At 47.8% G+C, this 20,850-nt stretch overlaps 2 protein-coding genes across 22 annotated transcripts; one reads left to right on the forward strand and one right to left on the reverse strand.

The window, feature by feature from the left end:
- Window positions 1-56: 56 nt before the first annotated feature.
- Window positions 57-4,984, reverse strand: Atraid (all-trans retinoic acid induced differentiation factor). The gene is made up of 7 exons (XM_047521934.1): window positions 4,831-4,984; window positions 3,998-4,119; window positions 1,555-1,626; window positions 1,320-1,391; window positions 972-1,093; window positions 626-723; window positions 57-403 (listed from the first exon to the last, which is right to left on the reverse strand). The coding sequence occupies exons 1-7, from the start codon at window positions 4,927-4,929 to the stop codon at window positions 299-301; spliced, it is 690 nt and encodes a 229-aa protein (XP_047377890.1). The 5' UTR covers window positions 4,930-4,984; the 3' UTR covers window positions 57-298.
- Window positions 4,106-19,004, forward strand: Slc5a6 (solute carrier family 5 member 6). Of its 21 annotated transcripts, XR_007104584.1 has the most exons (20): window positions 4,112-4,298; window positions 4,400-4,657; window positions 5,782-5,851; window positions 8,875-9,550; window positions 9,869-9,934; window positions 10,270-10,321; window positions 10,725-10,792; window positions 11,050-11,204; window positions 11,626-11,766; window positions 11,964-12,093; window positions 12,681-12,769; window positions 13,294-13,406; window positions 13,743-13,810; window positions 14,192-14,278; window positions 14,415-14,596; window positions 14,801-14,904; window positions 15,143-15,258; window positions 15,652-15,949; window positions 17,817-17,956; window positions 18,433-18,996. XR_007104584.1 is itself a non-coding variant. In XM_047521920.1 (19 exons), exons 5-19 carry the CDS (start codon window positions 9,158-9,160, stop codon window positions 15,796-15,798), a joined length of 1,911 nt encoding a protein of 636 aa, XP_047377876.1. In that variant the 5' UTR covers window positions 4,112-4,298; window positions 4,400-4,657; window positions 5,782-5,851; window positions 8,110-8,185; window positions 8,875-9,157; the 3' UTR covers window positions 15,799-16,634. The 21 variants fall into 21 exon arrangements, 18 of the variants coding, with proteins under 18 accessions (XP_047377889.1, XP_047377876.1, XP_047377885.1 ...); XR_007104582.1 differs by having other exon boundaries at window positions 17,817-19,004; XR_007104583.1 differs by lacking the exons at window positions 17,817-17,956; window positions 18,433-18,996 and adding an exon at window positions 17,782-17,799.
- Window positions 19,005-20,850: the final 1,846 nt, after the last annotated feature.

Raw genomic sequence — 20,850 nt, forward strand, 5'->3', positions numbered from 1 at the left:
CAAGGCATCCCCCCAAGCAAGAAACACCTAAAGACAAGGAGCCTTTCCCTAAAATGTAAAAGGAAAAAAGTTAAAAAAAAAAGTTTATTGTAGTTAACAGCACAAATGGGAACTGGTACTAGGTTCATTCCTGACTCCAGGGTCCCACACTGGTGTGGTGCAGTTTTTCTTCTTCCTTCCAGTTGCAGCCTCAGACTTAGGAGGGTCTGTTGGTCAATGATGCCGGTCAAGTTAACAAACCTTCCTTGCTGGGCTATACATCAAGATAATCTTAGGTTAGCAGGACGCCCAGTGTAGTTCATGAAGTCTTGGCTTTTCGCCGCTGGGTTCCCCAAAGCAAAATGGACATGGATAGTGTGGTGGATCCCAGAATCCCAAAGAACATAAGCAGTGAGAAGGAGCCCTGTAATAAACAAACAAACAAACAATGACAGCATTACACAGAGGGCTACATCCTAACACCTAGTTTTTTCTTAGCAACCTATCCCCTCATCCTGGGTAATTGCCCTATAATTCCCCTTTTCTAGGTAACTGGCATCAGCTTCTTGTCTTGTGGCTTTCCTTTCGGAGAGGTTCTTGCCCTATGCATTCCTTTCATCACTAATAAGAAGGTCTAATTCCTCACCTGGCGCATACACTTGTATCCGTGGAAACCATCAGCACAAACACACTGCAAGAGCCCAGGACCATTTGTTGCACAAGATCCATTCTCAGGACACATTTCTGGAAGTCAGAGAGAAACAGAGAACATCACTGGATCGCTACATTAGGTATATTCTGAAATATGTTCTTCAACTTAGTTCTCGGAATACAAATAATCACAACATAATATTTAAGACCTTTTCTTTCCAAGGTTAAAGCCTCAGATCTTCAAACAAAAGACACTTAAGTATCATTCTCTTTCTGATCTAAAGCAGAGACTATAAGGGAGAAAAGGAAATTCCCAGAAAGGTGGAGATAAGACAGCATACCTGGTTCTCCAGTGCTATTGCAAAGGTTCTTTTGGCCTTGGCAGATCTTGTTGTCCATATAAGAGGTAACTTTTTCCCAGGCACTAATACCTCCAGGACAGCTTATACCTTGTGGCAGTACCCTGAAGACAACATAAGTGATCATAATGTGCAGTCTGAGGGGCTAAGGGTGTAACTCTGAGGTAGAGCAAATGTTTACCATGCAAAAGCCATGGATTCAATCCCGAACACCAAAAAGAATAAAGTAAAATAAAGAGGAAAAAAAGAAAAGAAAAAATATGCAGCCCAAAGTTGTTGAATTTGTAGCAATATCCCTCTCTGACCATCTTGCCCTATCCTATTACTCACAGAGTCTGGAGCCAGATAAAGCCACGGAAGGTGTTGGCCAAGTTATCCTTGAGGGGGTTTGCTTGAAGGTCTCTGCAAAGCACACACTGTTAGCACTCTGTTCAAGAAAGCATCTTTTTCCTGAGTTGTCCAACATTAATATTTGTCCACTTTTTAAAGGGTCTGATCCCAAAGATTTTCCTATCAACACTTCACCATATTCACCTTTTGGGCAAGAAAGTACCTAAGCACTTACATGATAACAGCAGTATATGCTTGAGGAAAGTTTGGCCCAGGATCCTCCAAAGAACAGTTCTGGAGATCCAACCTGAGGAAATAAAGTAATTAGTATAACTATGTATCTTTTTCATCCAAGGCAAGGTTTGTGTTTGATTATGCAATCCCCTTTTCATCTAATGATAATTGAGTACAACTGTTTTTAGAGCCACAGACTAGGTGCTGTGATGGACATTTCAATCACGCTTTGTCTGATACAATCAAAGTTGCCTTAATTTAGCCTAAAAATTCAGTGTTTCATTTGCATTAGTCACATTTCAAAGTGCATGTGAAATAACCACCTTTGTGGCTATTGTGTTCTTTAGTACAGATTTAGAACATTTCCATTATCACAGAAAATTCTATTGGATCACACTGTTCTAATAATTTTTTCTATTCACTGTGTACATACTGGAAGAAATTTTGTTTCTTGTCTAGATTAGTGAATCTTATATTGCTTCTCAGATCCACAGAGGACATTTAAATGAAAAAAAATATATAAAACTGTGTCACAATTTTTTTTTTTTTTTTTTTTTTTTTGTGGTGCTGGGGATTGAAGCCAGGGCCTTGTGCTTATAAGGCAAGCACTCTACCAACTTACCAACTAAGCTATACCCCCACCCCACAAAGTTTTTTTTTTTTTTCAAGTGCAATTTCTATTACAGACTGATTCTAAACTCCTGGACATTAAGGACCATGACATTCTATGTTTTCTTCAATATCTATTGCTTTCCAGTTCTTTATTCTACAAACATTTACTGAGTGCCAGGTGCGGTGGTGCACACCTGTAATCCTGGCAACTTGAGAGGCTGAGGCAGGAGTATCACAAGTTTGAAGCCAACATGGGTAATTTAATAAGATATGTAAAGTAAAAAGGGCTGGGGATGTAACTTAGTGCTAGACTACCCCTGGGTTCAGTCACCAGTACTGGGGAGGGGGGAGGGATTTACTGAGTAGTTACAAACTACAAAAATTGGGAAAGTATAAAATATATATAACTCAGTATTTTGGTCTTCAAGTGGACTACAGTGTAGTAGGGGAACAAGACCATACCAAAACAAAAAACAAAACAAACAAAAAAACCCCCAAAACAATGAATACATTAAATTATAATATGAAAGAAATCATAGGAGACCATATACATAAATTTGAGTGGTATAAATATTAAGTGTTACAGGGGAAAAGGTATTACTCTGGGATTTAGTAGTAGGGAGCATTCACAAGGGATGTTGGAATTCAAGGATTTCTATGTCCTAACTTGGTGGAGAATGCAATTTTAGTTATGGAAAGAGGCATGAATAAAGAAACAAAAATGGAATAACTTTGAGGGGGAGGCAGTCTGGCTGAGCTAGATCCTTATGGAGGATTTGAGTGGGTAAGTAAATAATGATGGAAAAATGGGTTGGGACTAGTCATGACAGTTCATGATTTCAACTTTATCCTGTGGGCAAGAAACAGTTATACATACAATATTAAAGCAAGAGAATGATAATGAAAAAAATTGGCTTTCAGAAAGCTTAATACAGAGAAGTATTTAGGTAGATTAGGGAAAGAGGAGAATAAGAGCAAGGCATGACATTTTGAATTTGAAATTGAGTGCACCCAGGAAGAAATACTTAATAGGTAGTTAGAGGTACTCACATGTACCTGGAGCTTGAAGAAGTCACTAAAAGAGATCGAGTTTGGGGACAGATTTGTGCCATGGTTATAGTTGAAGCCATTAAGAATAGGCAGATTCTCAAAAGAGTGTAAAGGGAGAAAGGCGGCCAAGCAAGGAGCGAATCTGAGGGGCAACCTGCATAAGGGGCCAGGAAGAGGAATTTGCCCTAAAGAAAAACAAGAATTAATCAGAGAAGATTACATACAGTGTCTTGGAGAATAAGGGGGGGACTCTTCTGCAGACACACAGTAAATAACCCACAGTCTTGACAATAAACAAAAGAACAAAGCTCTTTTCAAAATGGTGCCATAAAAGCTTATTTTGGGGAGGGGGGTACGGTAGGGGGTACTTAACCACTGAGCCACATCTCTAGCCCCCCCTTTTTTTTAATTTTTAAAAATATTTTATCTAGAGACAGGGTCTCGCGGAGTTTCTCGCTAAGTTTCTGAGGCTGGCTTTGAACTCGCGACTCTCCTGCCTCAGTCTCCTGGGCCACTGGATTACAGGCAAGTGCCATCGCGCTGGGAATAAAAGCCTATGTTTAAAAAGACCTAACCTCTGACTTTTAAGCAGTTTCATCCAGGAAGAACACGATTGTTTACCTAGCCAAAAATGCTATAACAAATTTAAAAGTTTGAGAATCATAGTTTAGATGCCTAAAATTAGGCACCAATATTTATCCCAAAATCCAATCTGGCAAGGATTGTAGACTTGGATCTGAAAACTCTTTTCCGGTATCCAAGGATGTCTTCTCCTCCCTCACCCCAAGATGGTGCCCTTCTGATTCACGCAGCAGCGGGCGTGCACCATTAGCTCCGGAGTCTGCTTACAATAAAGGGCCACTTTTGACAAATTTTGCACACTCCCCGGACACTGGGTACATATCTGCAGAAGAGAAAGAAACCTTATTAGGGTTCTAGGAAGAAAAGCCAAGAAGAAAACAAACAAGGCTCAAGAATTCACTGCCAGTACACCTCTCCAGAATTCTAACGCAGGGAGGTGGCTCGTATCATATCTTTTCATCAGGCTGGACTAGGAGATGCCATTTCTTCCCCTAGAGCCAGGTGCCGAGTGAGCGCGTCAGATTTTTAGTACTAGTCCTCACGCAGGAAAGATCCTTATCTTTGACGTTCACTACTCAACATAATTACTATGCTCTCTCCAGAGTCTTCGCATCCTGACAGCCTCAGTTTGGCCGAGCGTAAAAGGACTGCAGGTACACAAAGAACTCGTCAAGCATTACAGAAAGTACAGTCCTATCACCGCACCACGTACGGCATTCGTGACTGGACAGCTTGCAAAAGAGTCATAGGACTCATCTGCACCAAGAACTTGAAATTATTCAAAGGCTGAGGAGCGAGGAGATCGAATTTCAAAGGTCCTTAAATGTGGGCAGGGTGAGGGCGCCGGAGGCCTGGGCAACGTGAGTACTCGGGAGCAAGATCCGGCTGGGGTACGCCTGGGACTGGGGTCGGGAGGCTTCAGGGAGGAAATCCGAGCTTCGAGCAGGCAGAGGGAGGGGAGAGCCGCGGGCAAGCGCAACACACAGAGGGTCAACAAACCCTGCTTCAGCCCGAATTCAATTTGCTTCTGTACCTCGGGTAGCGCCAGAGCCCTTCCCACACCCAGAGCGAGGAGCAGGGCCACAGCCCTTGGAACCAGGCTTGCACCACTGCCAGCCTTGATAGGCGCCATTTTCCGCCCTCTTCGACCTCCTTGACGGATCGCGAGAGCAGCGCGCAGGGCCCCGCCTCCGACGCGCTACGCCCCTCCAAGGGGCGTGGCCTAACCCGCGTCATGCAATCGTTTCGGGGCGTGGCTTAGTTGGACAGGTCCAGTCGCCCGGGGGCGGATTTATCCCGGAGGTTAGCGCTTGGTGCGCTCCAGTCCTTGTTCTGGGTGGACAGACCCACCCGCCTCTTCACTTCCCCCTTTGGCACAGGCCTTCCCTGTTGTTGCTTAGCTCCCCTGAGCCGACTGCGGGCTCCCTCAGCCCCGCGTTCTGCGAGCCCACACTCCAAGGTCGTGCCTCCGCAGCGATTCGGGCCGCTCTATCCGCCCTCAGTAAACATGGCGGCACGGTGACAGGGGTGGGCAGGGGGCGGGGACCCGCTGTCACCCGACCCCGGCGCTGCGGGCCCTGCCCGCCTGCGATCCACGTGTGGAGACCCGGCAGGTGGGCAGGGCGGGAGTGGGCGGGGGCGAAGAGGCTGGGCAGAACTGCATCGGGGCGGGAGAGGAGAGACTGAGAGGGGCGGAGCGAACTGTCCCTAGCGTAGGGACTAGAGGTCTGAAGTGTGAGCAGTTAGGAGGTGAGCTCGACACGTGTGGAGGGAAGGGGAAAGCCGGGAAAGAAAGAGGATAAGGGTGAGGGAGGAGCGGAGGGCGAAGGGCAGATCGCAGCGGGAGGACTCGAGCCTGGGAACGCCCCGGGCGCCAGGTCCCTTACACCTCAGTCTTGGGACCGCGCGGCGTCCCGGAGCATAGCGAGGAGGTAGGGACAAGACAGAGGTGTGCCCTTCTCTCTCCTTTTTTGCCTTTCCAAAGAACGGGAGCGATGCTGATTTCGCAAAGAAAGAAGGAACCTTCCTAGCCCTAGCTGAAGCACGGAGGTAAGGTAAGGCAGCAGTGTCCCAGGGTAGCCAGTGTTCTGACTGAAGGGTGCTGGGGGGCCCCCACTCCTGGAGGAAGTGTTGGCTTTGGTTAGCCCTCACCCCCAAGAAAAAAGCTCGTTGAAGCCAACCAGAGCTCATGTCGAGTAGCCAGCAGAGCCTTCCCTTCCATGTTCTCCCAGTTATCTGTACTACATACCTATACTTGAGAATCTTTGGAATTTGCATTTACATTTGGCTGGCAGGCAGATTTTCTAAGATGTTAAATCTAGTATGGGCATTTTGATAAGAGGCCTCAAGCTTTTCAGACCTTGAGGACTTTTAGGCACAAGACAAATTTTGAGGGAATCTTTGGGGCAGTTGGTCTTACAGTGTGTCCTTTACCTTTTGTAGGAGTCAATCATTCCAGTGCAGTGTGTGACCAAAATGAGTAAGGCTTTTTAAAAGGGTACCCCCACTAGCTGTTTGTGTCCTGGTGTGTTGAAGTTTTAGTGAAACAACCTGGTTCCTCCTTTTGACTCCAATTCTCTTGACATGGCAGGTCCATTGGATTTTATCAGTGTAGGGTTTTTAGAAAGCCACTGTTCTGTTCCTAGAATCAGATTGTGTTCGATGAAGCCTTTGTTAACTGAGTTGGTTTTTTTCCCTTTCTTCCCTGACTCTCTTCAGCCATCCAGGAGCGTTCATGCAAATAGAATTTTATCAGGAAACCTCATCAGTTTACTCCACAGTAGTGTGTTCCAGTCTTTTCTATAACCACCTGCCTATCAGTGCCACTGACCCTTTAGTTGTGCATGTTCTTAGTTGCACATAGCAGACATCTAATAATAGTTCCCATCATCTCTATCATAGCAGTAAAAATTGCCAAAAAGGAACAAGAAAACTCAAGATGTTGCAACATACAAGAGCCCTGGGCATCTTTAGATTAAACCAGAGTGACCTGTTTGGAACCTTGTTCTGGACACTAGCATTTGTGATTGTAAACATGTGACCCAATAGTTGCCAGCTCTTCTTTTCATTGATCCCAGGAGGTTCAGAGTTCAAATTTAGTCTATGCCTTGCTAACCAGGTAGCATCTCCCCAGGAACACTGGAGAGTCAGAGAATAGCCTGATCGTCCCTCTAGAGGAACAGAAAACACAATTTATATTAATCTATCTCTAGATTAATTGAAACCTAAACTATGTGTCATGAATGATTGACTGCAGTTAAAACTCAGCTCACTGGAGAGCCAGAGAATAGCCTGATCATCCCTCTAGTGGAACAGAAAACACAATTTATATTAATTTATCTCTAGATTAGTTGAAACCTAAACTATGTGTCATGAATGATTGACTGCAGTTAAAACTCAGCTCCTACCCTGTCCTGGAGTGGCAAGGACAGGGCCTCTCTGGTGAATTACCTGTCATAGTTACAGGCAACACTCTTTCTTTAAACAGAACTATTTTTTTTCTCCCTTGTTTTGTATCATACTGCGTAACCTTAAGCAGATTATTTGTTTCAATTACCTTGTGAAAACTGGAGAGCATTCTTGTCTTAACCTGAGATACAATATTTTGAAAGCATCAGCTGTTATAACTTCATTATTTAATGTTACTAATGTGTATAAAGCACTTAGCACATTTCTGGGCTATATAGCAGATGTTTAGAAAGTGTTAACTGTCATCATGTTAGGCTACCTAAATACATAACACTCTGCTGTTTTTTCTCCATGCCAATAAATACTCCAGGGGTATTGGTTCTGAAGACAAGATGATATTCATGGAGAGCAGGTTGGATGGGGAGTGACTAGACCTGGGTTCTAATCTGGCCTTTGACTATAATTGACTGTGCTTATGGAAAGTTCACTTGAATAATCTGGGCCTTTGCTTGTCTGTGAAATGATGGGGTTATAACAGTGATCCCCTAATATTTCTTTAAATTTTTAAATTCCACAATTCCATCTTCATTCTTCTGAGTGTTGTGGTGTGTTCTTGTAGGCTCACTATTTCTTATGTAGGACTTAGGAAAGCAACTTTCCCATTTTCTCTCAGTTCCTTCTTTCCAACTCCCTCTAGCACACAGGGTGCCAAGAGTGACTTAGGCTGAAAGCCTAATCCATCCAGGAATGCTGTTGAATGTGAACTCCCTGCTTCCCATTCTGGAACTTCTAGGACTGAGTTGGGGTGATAGGGCCATTTGGTTCACAGTGATTGGTTCCCTGAATGAACCAGAGCAATAGCTGCTGAGCTTTTCCCCACCTCTAGTTCCTAATCTCTTCTTAGCCACTTATAGAACCAGACCCTCAGTTTCTGCCCAGCTCTGAGCAGCTCTGCCTCAGAACAAGGATTACTTCACCAGGTAGGTGTCTGCCCACAGCAATGTGCACCCATTCTCCCCAGCTGTTCCTCTTCCCGCAAGCCCCCCAGATGGTTAGCTTTTCTCTACAGTGGTCCTGGAATCATAACTTTTAATCCTTGGTTCCATCTCAGTGCCCTGTCACCTTGCCTCTCACTTGTTCTCCCTTGCCAGATTTCTTATTGACCATGGTAGGGCAGGTGGAGGGGCTGAGAGATTGGGCATCAGGTTTATTGAGTAGTGTTGGAGAGAAAGGGGCCCAGAGTGATTGGCCTGCTGATTTCTGGAGTAGAGTTTGGGCTGCCATGGAGGCAAACTCACTGGTGATCAGTCTGAGAAGTGGTGCTGTTAAGAGGGTGATTCTGGGAAGCATGGGAGGTGCACTGAGGCCAGGGGAACAGGGAAGCCCTGCTGTCATTAGTCTTCATTTCTTCTTCCCTGCAGAGCTGTGGCGCCAGGCTGGGTTCTACTGGCTTAATACATTATAGTGACTGGGTCTTTGCCTACAAGACAAAGTTTATATTAATTCTGAGAAGAAACTGGAGCTAGAGTTGATTTTTATTTTGCTACTTGGGTAGAGGCCCAAGAATATTATTGAATTTCACAGCTTTGTACACCCTAAGATCCTAGCCAAGTTATTGTCTGGCTATCTCACTCCACTTCTTCCTCCAACCCCAATTTCCCCTCTACAGCCCATCCCAGACCTTCAAGGGTAATTATTGCCACACTGACTGGTGCAAGTCTAATGGTATGACGTGTCTCAGACCTGAGGATGGGTAGCCATGAAGGCAGAATAGACTTGACTAGGAGTTGACTCCTTGCAGCTCACCCTGGACCATGTCACTGGGTGGAAGAGGAGGACTGTGATAACAGTGGCTGGGAGCCAGCTTGTAGCCACTTGCCTGCCCCGCCCAGCCTAGTGGCAGCCCAGAACCAAGGAGCAGCACCTGGCTACAGACCTCAGACACTGCAAGGATGAGTGTAGGGGTGAGCACCTCAGTCCCCCTCCTCCCAACCTCGGACACAAGTGTGACCACCTCTACCTTCTCCTTCGTGGACTATGTGGTATTCGTTTTGCTGCTGCTTCTCTCCCTGGCCATTGGTCTCTACCATGCTTGTCGTGGCTGGGGCCGCCATACTGTTGGACAGCTGCTGATGGCAGATCGCAAAATGGGCTGCTTTCCTGTGGCGCTGTCCCTGCTAGCCACCTTCCAGTCAGCTGTAGCCATCCTGGGTGTGCCGTCTGAGATCTATCGATTTGGGACCCAGTACTGGTTCCTGGGTTGCTCCTACTTCTTGGGGCTGCTGATACCTGCTCACATCTTCATCCCCATCTTCTACCGCCTGCATCTCACCAGTGCCTATGAGGTGAGCAGGGAAGGTGGGAGGAGGCATGGGGACTTCCAGAGATACGAATGGAGAAGAGGACAGGACATACATGAGGGAAATAGGACCCTAAATCGCCTCTATCCAAGGAGGGTAGCAGAGAATTCCCCTGAGTTTCTCAGTTTTTCCGGGGTGGAGTCCAGGTAGGGCTGGGAGTCCGGGAAGTGCCTTGCTGGGGAAGGCTTGGGGTGGATATGCGTTGGATATTCCCTCCTGGGTCTTTTGAGGGAAGAGGTATGTGTCGTGGAGGGTGGAGTTGGGAGGAATGTCATACCTTTCTTTCTGTGTATTCTTACCCAGTACCTGGAGCTCCGATTCAATAAAGCAGTGCGGGTTTGTGGAACTGTGACCTTCATTTTTCAGATGGTAGGTGGAATGTGTTAGAAATTGAGCCTGGGGCATGTAGGGAGCTAAACTCAGGCATGCTGAGGGAGATGGAGTCTCCTCTGCTTCAGACTGGCAGGATTGGAATTCCTTGTGAGGGGTCAATTTCAGTAAAGCCATCAGTGGCCTCCTGCTGCCCATTCTACCCAATGCCACTGTAGACACTGGGGTGATAGTAAGCCAGACTTTGGGAGGAGAAGGGAGAGGGACGAGAACTAGGAAAGAGGAATCCTTGGAGATATTGGAGCTGAGGTCCATCCTTCTCTCATCCCACCTGCATCTCCTCTCCCCATTGCATCCTTTCGCATATCCAACAGGTGATCTACATGGGGGTCGTGCTCTATGCTCCATCTTTGGCCCTCAATGCAGGTGAGGAGTCAGGCCACTGGCTTCCAGCAGTGGCAATCTGGGAAAACACCTTTGGGAGGGTCAAAGAAGGGCAGTGTGCCAAAAGAACCTAACTTTGGACAGAGAGTTAATTCATTGCATGGGCCCTTGGGTTGTCTTCTGCCAGAGGTGGAAGCAAGATTCGTTCATCTTATTTGAAAGCTGATCAAACATTACTGTGCCTCGCCTGAATTGGTTACTCAACACCTTTTGGTGGAACTCTGCAAACATTTTTCCCCATTGTGGTGAATGATTTATTTTGTTTTTAATGACTAATTGCCTCATCTCAATGACTGGGCATAGCTGCACTCACCAGGGCTTTTCCAGCTTCTCCCTAGGGAAACCCTCTTCCAGAGATAGAAGTGTGGCTTTTATATGCTTACAGTGACTGGCTTTGATCTTTGGCTGTCTGTGCTGACCCTGGGGATTGTCTGCAACATCTATACTGCATTGGTAAGTGCAGTAAGGCCTGGGAGATGGAGGGAAGATGGAAGGATAGGACAAGAATGGACGAGATAAGAATATAAGTGAGGAGATGGGATGAACTCTAGGGGTAGGTTGGGGTGAGGGAAGGTGAGATTTAGGGTGAAAGGGAGGAGACGGATGGGAATGATGCCAGTAGAGCCTGGCGTAGCCCCCTCACTGGTGGTGTCCTCCCTGTGGGTAGTGTGGAAGACAGCTTTGGCAGGTGTGCTGTCTTTTCTCTGCAGGGTGGACTGAAGGCTGTCATCTGGACAGATGTGTTCCAGACACTGGTCATGTTCCTAGGGCAGCTGGCTGTCATCATCGTGGGGTCGGTCAAAGTGGGAGGTTTGGGGCATGTGTGGGATGTGGCTTCCCAACACGGCCTCATCTCTGGGATTGAGTAAGTATGCACATTGTCCTGACCGTGGTCTGCTGTATCTGGGAGCTGAGCCCGTCCTAAACCTAGTGTCTGGGCATAGTAAGCAAAGGGCATGCTGGGAAGCCCAAGTGCAACACTGCATGGGCAGGAAGCTGGCACTACAGGGAGGGATGGTGAACACAGATGCCCTGCTAGTGTTTATGGAGGATCAGGACAATACCAGGATGAGTACCTGGGATGAAGCTGGAGTTGGAAAAAGGGAACTCTCCCTCCAACTTACGATGCTGTCTCTTAAGTCCACCCAGTTCCTTGCCTTAAGTTACTCTCAGCATAGCAGTGGCATCTTTGCTCTGCTATCTACTGACCCCTCTTGCCAGGAGGACCGGAAGGCCAAGTTGGTGTCTGGGCCTCTGAGACAGAGACTGGGTGGCATCTGTTGCAGGCTGGATCCAGACCCATTTGTGCGGCACACCTTCTGGACCTTGGCCTTTGGGGGAGTCTTCATGATGCTCTCCTTATATGGTGTAAACCAGGCTCAGGTGCAGCGCTACCTCAGTTCCCGCACAGAGAAGGCTGCTGTGCTGTGAGTGCAGGGTCAGGAAGCAGTGGAGCTGGGGTTGAGGAGGGGGTTCCCTGTACACAGATGTGGTGGGGCAGGATGGCAGGGTGCACATGTACCTTTTGGAGGCAGGGAGTAGACCTCCTTTCTGTAGGCTCAGGAGGGTGTGCCTGACAGTGCCCATTAACCCAGTCTTTCCCCTTGGCACTGACTTTCCGCAGCTCCTGCTACGCAGTGTTCCCCTGCCAGCAGCTGGTCCTCTGCATGAGCTGCCTCATCGGCCTGGTTATGTTCGCCTATTACCAGGAGTATCCCATGAGCACCCAGCAGTCTCAGGCAGCTCCTGACCAAGTGAGAAGGCCTCTCTGGCTCCCTCTTATGCCCTCTGCCCAAGCAGAGTGTTTGGGTAGCTACAGAAGAGACTCCTGGGCCTGGATGAGAGTTGGATGTAAAGTCCCCTCTGGCTCTGAGGTTCCAGCAGTCCAGAGAGTCAGATGCCAGCCCCAGTCATCTCCTAATTAGTGCTCATCCCGCCAGGGGTTGGGAGCGGGGGAGGAGATTACTTTTACCTCCTCCTCACCATGCTCGACATGCCCTGCTGGGAGCTGTCATGTGCCTGGGCTTACATAAGCCTCCCAGCAGGGTCATTTTTACAGAGGAGAAATTGCCTTGGTGAGGTAGGCAGTGTGTTGACGTCACACTGCTAGTCAGAGGCAGAGCTGGGACATGTGCTGCCTTTTGTCATTCTCTCTTCGGGGCTCCTTTTCTATTTACTTGGGGGAGGTCACTTGAGGTAGCAATGCCTGTGTGTCTGATTCCCTGTCCTGATGCACAGGCTCTGGGGACTTGCTGGGGCATGTATAGAGGGGTATCCCTGCACAGCCCACCTGGGGAAGGCAACCTTCTGAGGAGCGCTGTGTGCTCTGCTCTGCTTGCAGTTCGTCCTCTACTTTGTGATAGACGTCCTAAAAGGTCTGCCGGGCCTGCCTGGGCTCTTTGTTGCCTGCCTCTTCAGTGGCTCCCTCAGGTACTTGCTTTGACCAGTTGCCTCAGGTGTGGTGTTCCTACCCCTACTTGGAAAAGGGGACAGGTAGAGGAGGGATCCCATCGAGCTTCTCACTGTGCCACCCATTGTGGATGACAAGATACAGCCCAGCTGTGTACAAGAGCATGGCCTCTTCCAGGAGCTGTCCTGTTTTGATTAAGAGTTCTTTTTATAATGTCAAGAATTGATTTACTTCAACAGCAACTTTACTCACATCAGAAAAGGATAGTGTCCTGGGCTCAGTGGTAGAGCACTTGGCCTATCACATGGGTGGCCCTAGGTTTAGTCCCCAGTGCTGAAAAAGAAGAAAAACCAACAAGGGACAGTGTCCTTGCCTTCCAGACCTCCTCTGAAGTAGCCTCAGTTCCAACCGTGAGGATGGTTTCTAGTTCATCTGTCACCTCTGCCGCCTTTTGGGCACTGTTCCCTCTGTAGAATGGCTTGTTAGTTCGCCTGTCCCAGCTCCCAGGCACATTGCAGCTCGTCATTCTCTTTCTCCTTTCCAGCACCATATCCTCTGCTTTTAATTCATTGGCAACTGTTACGATGGAAGACCTGATTCAACCCTGGTTCCCTGAGTTTTGTGAAGCCCGGGCCATCGTACTTTCCAGAAGTCTTGGTGGGGTTACCCTTCCCCATATCGTCAGTTGTGTACTTTATGAGATACACCCTGACCACTATCAACACCTGTTTTGTCCTGGGCTCACCACTTGCCTGGTGAAGCCCACAGCCTTCACCCCACGGCTTTGTACATCTCAGGGCGTTTCCTGGGGAGGTTTCTGAGCTCCGTAGCTCTGAGGACAGGGGCAGAGGGACCTGGAGCTGGGGCATGAGGTATATGCCCTCTTTCCAGGGCTGCAGGAATGGTGATTTAGTTGGGTAGCTTGCATGTTTTTTCCTCTTTTTATCATGTTTACTCACATCTGCTCATTTTCTCCCTTCTGCTTTCCCCCAGCCTTTGGCTATGGAATCCTTTGTCTTGGAATGGCCTATATTTCCTCCCAGTTGGGATCCGTGCTGCAGGTAATGACTATGGAGAGGAGAAAATACTTTGTAAGGAAGAGGGACTGACTGAAACAGAAAATTGAGAAAGGCAGCAGTTTTGAGCAGGCATGACTTAAGGAGCAGGTGTCAGAAATCCCCTTGGATGGACCACCTGTGAACAGACTCTCCAGTGGCAAAAAGCTCTCAGGTTACTTCTGGGACATTGTCAGCTCAGAGAGATGGGAATCCAGAGCACATGCCCTCAGTCATTCCTGCCCACTGTTCCAGTGGAGGAGAGAGACAGCTGATGAGGGGGCTCTGAGGCAGTGGTGGGTGGTTGTGCTCTGTCATTGAGCCTGGGGTCTTTGAGTGTGGGCCGTGTGTTCTTTTCTTATTTTTCCTCAACCCTGTCCTCCCCAGGCAGCAATCAGCATCTTTGGCATGGTTGGGGGTCCACTGCTTGGACTTTTCTGCCTTGGGATGTTCTTTCCTTTTGCCAACCCTCCTGTGAGTGATGTATCTGGCTCCACAGCCATGTGCATGGGATGGGCCTGTGGACTGGGTTGGCGGGGCTTTCAGGAGGAGGGCTGGGGACTGGTGTGAAGGTTTGGCCTTGTGATAGGAAAGTATGTGTTCTGGGCAGGGTGCCATTGTGGGCCTGTTGGCTGGACTCATCATGGCCTTCTGGATCGGAATTGGGAGCATAGTGACCAGCATGAACTCTAGCACTGCGTCTTCTCCACTAAATGGGTCCATCTTCAGCCTGCCCACCAATCTGACCACCACTACTGTGACCACCCTGATGCCCTCAACCACCCTCTCCAAGTGAGGCTGGGCTTGCTGTCCTTCTCTTTGGGGGCAGAAGCTCAGTTTTGAGGGACTTAAGGGGGCCTTACTAAGGGATTGGCCACCAGAGGACTTAGGGAGGTATTGACTTGGGTCCTAAGACCATGCAGGTGGTAGAACCAGGTGTCTAAGAATGCCCTGTCACCCAGTTGCTAATTGTCCTCACTCCTCTGCTTTTCCCAGGCCCACAGGGCTGCAGCGATTCTATTCTCTGTCTTATTTATGGTACAGCGCTCACAACTCCACCACAGTCATTGTGGTTGGCCTAACTGTCAGTCTGCTCACCGGTAAGCATCTGGGACTGCAATGCAGAAAAATGAGGAGGGGCTGGGGGCTTTCAAGGACTCTGCAGTTTGGGCAGGAGGGACTCTGCCCTTCAGAGCCCTTGGCTGCAGGTAACAGCCAGGTTTCCCAGAAGTGGTCCCAGAGGTGGGAGGGGGCTGAGATGTCTGCTGGAGGGACAGCCAAGGACTTGCTGCTCTGGAGCGTTCCCCGGAAGACACTCAGAAGCTTCTTTGCCTTCAGGGGGCATGCGGGGCCGGCCCCTGAACCCTCGGACCATTTACCCTGTGCTGCCAAGACTTCTGTCCCTCCTGCCCTTGTCCTGCCAGAAGCGGCTTTGTTGCAGAAGCCACAGCCAGGTGGGACCCATTGTCACATGCCCCGCTCCCTTCTCTTGCCCACAGATGCCCCCTGCCTTCCAGGTCCCCTCCTATCCCCTTCTCTGTTCCCTCCCTCCAGCACTCCTCTTTCTACTCACGTGCCTAAACAGGGACTGTCCCCAGAAGTTGCCCTCCCACAAGGCTGGCTCAGGGAGCAGAAAGATCTCGAGGCGCAGTTCAGCCTGGCTGTTCTGCTACCACCCCACCCCTGCCTTGCACTGTGCTCCTCCCTCCCTCCCCTGCTCCCCGACCAGGCTGCCTGGGCTCCCTCCTAGCGGGGACCCAAGCAGGGTCTCACTTTCTTATACGGGTCCTTTCACCACACTTGCCCATCCTCACCAGCTCCACTACCTTTGCTCTGCATGTTCCTAGGATGTCCCCATGGACAATGACCTGTTTCCGGAGAAGAAGATGAATGGGGTGCTGTGGGACAGCAGAGACAAGGAGGAGCTGGCTCGGGATGGCTCAGCCCACCAGGGGAGCAGCCCCACTTTTGTTCTCCAAGAGACCTCCCTGTGATGGGGACTCACAGGCCACCAGCCTCTGTCCTCACTGCCAGTCAGCAGCCAGAGGACACTGTAGTACAGAGATGGGTCTGGGTGACCTTGTCCACACCAAAGTATCTTGTTCTTAAAGGATCTCACCTGCCATGGAAATTGTCCCATCCCAGGTGGGTGAAGGGAGGGCAGAGTCTCTCCGCATCCTTTGCCAGTCTGTTCTCTAGAGGACCAGGCTGCAGGGGGCAGGATAGTGCTGGAAATGAGCATAGGAGCGATTCCTCTGGGGAAAGGATAATGGCTTCTGATTCAGCATAGCCAGAGTTCTTTGGAGAGGTTAGAGACTGCACTTCCTAGGATAACTGCCATAGGGCCCGATTTGGCAAGATTGACCAGCTCCACCACAAAGCTCAAAGCTCCTTAAAGGACAACTATTGCTTCCCTTCTCATTCCATGTCAACACCGATTCTGTCAGCCACAATGGGCCCTGTGATCACTTTCAGGTTGTCTGTGACTCCCAGGCTCCTCATTCTTGTCTGCCTACTCCATTCTTAAGAGGTTTCGAAACCCCTGAACTTCTCAGAATAGACAGATGTGTCATCTGCTTTATGTACAGTAGGCAAGTTTTCCACATCACTGACCCGACCCCAAACCCCTGAAATGGGCTTTTGGGGACAGAGCAAATATGAATCCAAGGAACCAGAGCTGTGACCAGGTCCTCTGCGGAGTGTGTTATCCTTGTCTCCTGAGCCAGGTCACCCTGGTATCATTCTGACATTGATACTCCTATTTTCTTTTGGAGTTTCTTCCTCACATATCTTTGTTCCTAGGGAATAAAAAAATACTGTTGGATCTAGAGTCTTTGCTTCTGTACTGTCTTCAACTATCCACCCAGCCCCAGGCCCTGGGGAAGAGGAGCCCCCTACCGTGAATGGATATCTTCCTCAGTGGAAGGGGCAGGGGGCCTGGTGCTGGGGCTGGAGTCTGCAGTTGTCACATCTGTAGGGGCAACATTGTGCTCCTCAGGGTGGAGGCTTCACCTCCTATGGCTTAACATGTCACCTGCTGCCCTGTTTGTCCTTTGTCAAACAATTCTGCTACTCAGAGAAACTCTCCAGATTCCCTCAGCAGAGGCGTCCCAGCAGATATGAGCATTCAGCTTCCACTGAGGCCCCCTTTCATGGCTCCCAGCCACAATCCAGCTGCTATCATATCCTGTGCTGGACATTCTGTCTTCCTACCTCCACCCCAGCATTATTTTATCTTTCTAAGAGACAGGATCTTGCTGTGTTGCCTATGTTGGCTCCATACTCCTGGGCCCAGTTGATCTTGCCTCTGCTTGCTACACGCATATGCCATAATGCTGGTTCTATCCCAACTTTCTCAGTCACCACTTTAGTCCCCTTTCCCTTGCTGCTCTGGCCAGGCTGTGCAAGAACAGCCTCATCATGGTCAAACCCAGGCTGCAGCCATTCCTAGCCTCCCCAGAGCCAATTAGGGCACCTAATGGACCTTAAATCTCTGCCCTTGGTTGTTTCCCCAGTTCATGACACTCTGGAATTGAAAATAAAAATCCCTGTTCAGTGATGGGATGTCACTCATTGATATAGTGCTCATCTAGCATGTGCAAAGCCCTGGTTTATTTCCCAACACTGCAAAACATAAATTCCTCTTCAGTGTGGACCATAGATACATGATCATAAGCTAGGACTCCAGACCTGGGAAATAGTTGTGATGGTCAGGTCCAAGATATGTCCACTAACACCATATTTCAGACATTCCCCGATGGGGCTTCTGGGTGAATTGGGGAGAACAAGATCCCTAGAGTTTGATTTGCCATATTAGGGTAGAAAGAGTCTACTCAGAGGCCAGGTGAACAGATATGTAAGTTGTCATCGGTATCCAGGAGAACTGGTTCCAGGAATCCCCTTAGATAGCAAAATCCTTGATTGTGCAGTCTCCTATATAAAATGATACAGTATTTGCATATAATTTATCATGCCAGGATCTTTCAATTCAAACCTGGTTTCCTGTTTCAAGTGTCCTGGCTGAGCTGTCTCTGGAGCAAGGTCTTCTCATGCTGAGCCACAAGCTATGTGAAAATATGTATGCAAAGCAGAAATGGGAGATTTCTAACTCAAGCCACAGGAAAGAGCAAAGGTCGCATGTACCAAGAACTCGTGAGTAAGATTATCTGTGGATTCTTGAGACCTGACCTCTGAAGCCCTCATTTCTTGGCCAGGCCAGGAGTTATAAGTCAAGAGCAGGACACATTCCCCCACGCCCCAATTCCAGGGCTTAGTATAAAGAAAAATGCATTGTTGGCCATGTTTTCAAGAAATGGGGCTGGGAAGCAACACCACTGTCAGTCTCTTGAAGTCAGAACCCTGAGCCGTCTCTTGCCTCATCTCAATCCCCAAGCACTTCTGCCCACTCCCTCCAAACCCAAATGTTCTAAGGATTGTTCATTTTTTCAGCAGGGCAGTTCTAGAAAACACCAGATGGACTCAGACCCCTAGGTCTGCCCTCCTCTCCAGTAACCCCTCCCACTGGGGGCTGAGGGTGCTGCTCCCTGACTCACCACCCCTCCCCACCAATCTGCCAGTATTCTAGACCTAACTGATCCTCCTTTTTCACTTTTCAATATATTCATCAGTCATTTTCTACAAGCAAGGGAACATGGTAGCCATTTTACATCCAAGGACACTGCTACATCACTCAAGGACCCCAAACCAGATGCTGCTATTGGCATCTCAGAGTTGCCCCATTTAACCTCAAAGTCTTGCATTTGGCTATGTTTGCACAGAAGAGGAAATAGCCCCCCAAACTTCCAAGAACTATAATTTTGGGGATGAAAAGGCAAAAGATCCAGTTCTCCATACAAATAATTCAAAACCTTCAACAGAGAACAAATATGCTCCTTTCCTTCTAATACAATAAACTTCTTTTCTTCACAAAGCATTTTACAAGTGCCAGTTAATACTTTTGAGGGTGGAGTGTAACAGACCTGGGATCAAATACTGGTTTAGCCAGGTGTGGTGTTACAGGCCTATAATCCCAGCCACTCAGGAGGCTGAGGCAGGAGGATTGAAAGTTTGAGACCAGCCTGGACAACTTAGTGAGACCCTGTCTCAAAATATAAAGGACTTTGGGGTATAACTCAGTGGTAGAGTGTTTTGCTTAGCCATGTGCAAGGTCATGCTAGTACTGCATTAAAAAAAAAAAGTTGCATGTTTTTTTATATACAGGTATACATGCAGTCCTTAAATAATGGTTATTATAATAATTATTGTATTTTCAATGCATTTTCATATGCTACCTGAGTTTATGCTTTGGGAGAGAATTAAATCTCATCTGCATGTGTGTGTGTGTGGTGTGTGTGTGTGGTGTAGGGGACTGAACCCAGTACCTTATGCATGTTAGGTAAACACTCTACCATTGAGCTATACCCTCAACCTATTGTCTGCATTTTTATTGATTTTTTTTTGTGAGAAAAATTTTTTTCTTTATAAATTACCTAATCTGTGCCTTTCTGTTATAGCAGCAGAAAATGAAGTAAGACAGTATTGCTAAAGTTATATATGTAAACAGTTTTTAAAAGGAAAAATAAACAAAATTTTAGGACAGTTCTTATCACTCACTCTAATTTTTTTTTTTTTTTTTGTATTTTTAATGTGCAAAGTAACCAAATGGCTTGGCTAGTAAAGTAGTTGAGACAGCTAGAAAATGGGTTTTTAACTCCGAGTAGCCCACAAGTTGTAACTATTGCCATGAAAGCAGCATCCTTTTGGTCAGGGTGTTTACACAAACAACAGGGTGTCTCTTGAGACAGCAATCTGGAGTACAGTGAAGCATTAATTGGGGAGGCCAATAGCATCAACATTCTAGAATCTTTCTAGGGCAACAGCCTTAAACTTTTTTGACTGATGTCCATGGTAAGAAATATATTTTACATCATCATCCAATACATGCATAGCTGTAGCTTGAATTTAGAATGTCCTCCAAAATCCTATGTGTTTAAAGCTTGATAGTCAGCATGGTGCTGTTGGAAGGTGGTGGAAATTTTAAGAGGTGGGGTATAGTGGGAGGTACTGCAAGGCTAATACATACTTATATTGTGTACATGTTACTAAAACTAGAATCTCATGAAAAAAATACCCATAGAGTGTAGTTAATATTTTCTGAGCTTCTCACCTTCCTGGATAATCCGGTCCATTATATGAGCAGAGGAAGGTAAGCATTCATGCTGGGGGCTGTTTGGTGTGGGTTATCAGAACTTGAGCGAGGAGGGAGGGCATACATGGGAGTGGCCCAAGTTGGGACAGCCTAGCCAGCTGGGGGGGTGTTGGTGCCACAGTTGGATAAGGAGTGGCCGTGTGGGTTGGAAACCTGTGTGTTGTATTAGATCATGAGCTCAGTGGGAGTGGGAAGGGCATCTCCACAGGGAAGAGATCTGGTGTGGAGTGTCAGCTAGGGTGGAGCAAGGAGGGAGCCAACGTTCAGAGGTCACTCGGCACAGGTTTTCAGAGCCTGAACGTGTGTGTGTGTGTGATGTGTGTGTGTGTGTCTTACACGGAGAATCAGAACACAAATAGAATGAAGAGGGCGTCTACACAAGTGAGTAGCCCAACCCGGGTCGCTGGAGCCTGAGTGCAGTGAGGAGAAGGTCTATTTGAGAGGAAGAGCTGTGGATAGGTGGGAGCCCAAGTAAGGAGGTCACGCTCCTGGAAGTAGCCTGGAGGTGGTGGATCCACACAGGCCAGGTTGGGGCAAGTTGTCTGGGCCTGAGAAGGGTTTCTATGCAAGAGACTGTGATGGGGCTTTGGCTACAGAGAGATGAATCAAATATGTTAAGAATAACCCAGGCTATTGATATGGGTGTTATATGTATGAAAAGAAAGAATGAATTCTGTGGTGAATTGGAATAGGAGATACTGGCATATATTCATGATTTTCAGTGTATCTCTAGGAAATAGAGACACAAGTAGCTCTGCACAGAGGGCCTGGGAGCAGTAGCATCTCAATAACAATAAGTATTTTGTGCCTAGATTTTGGCTTCTAAATATCATTGTCC

The sequence above is a fragment of the Sciurus carolinensis genome, chromosome 13 (assembly GCF_902686445.1).
Source record: "Sciurus carolinensis chromosome 13, mSciCar1.2, whole genome shotgun sequence".
Lineage (NCBI taxonomy): Eukaryota > Metazoa > Chordata > Mammalia > Rodentia > Sciuridae > Sciurus > Sciurus carolinensis.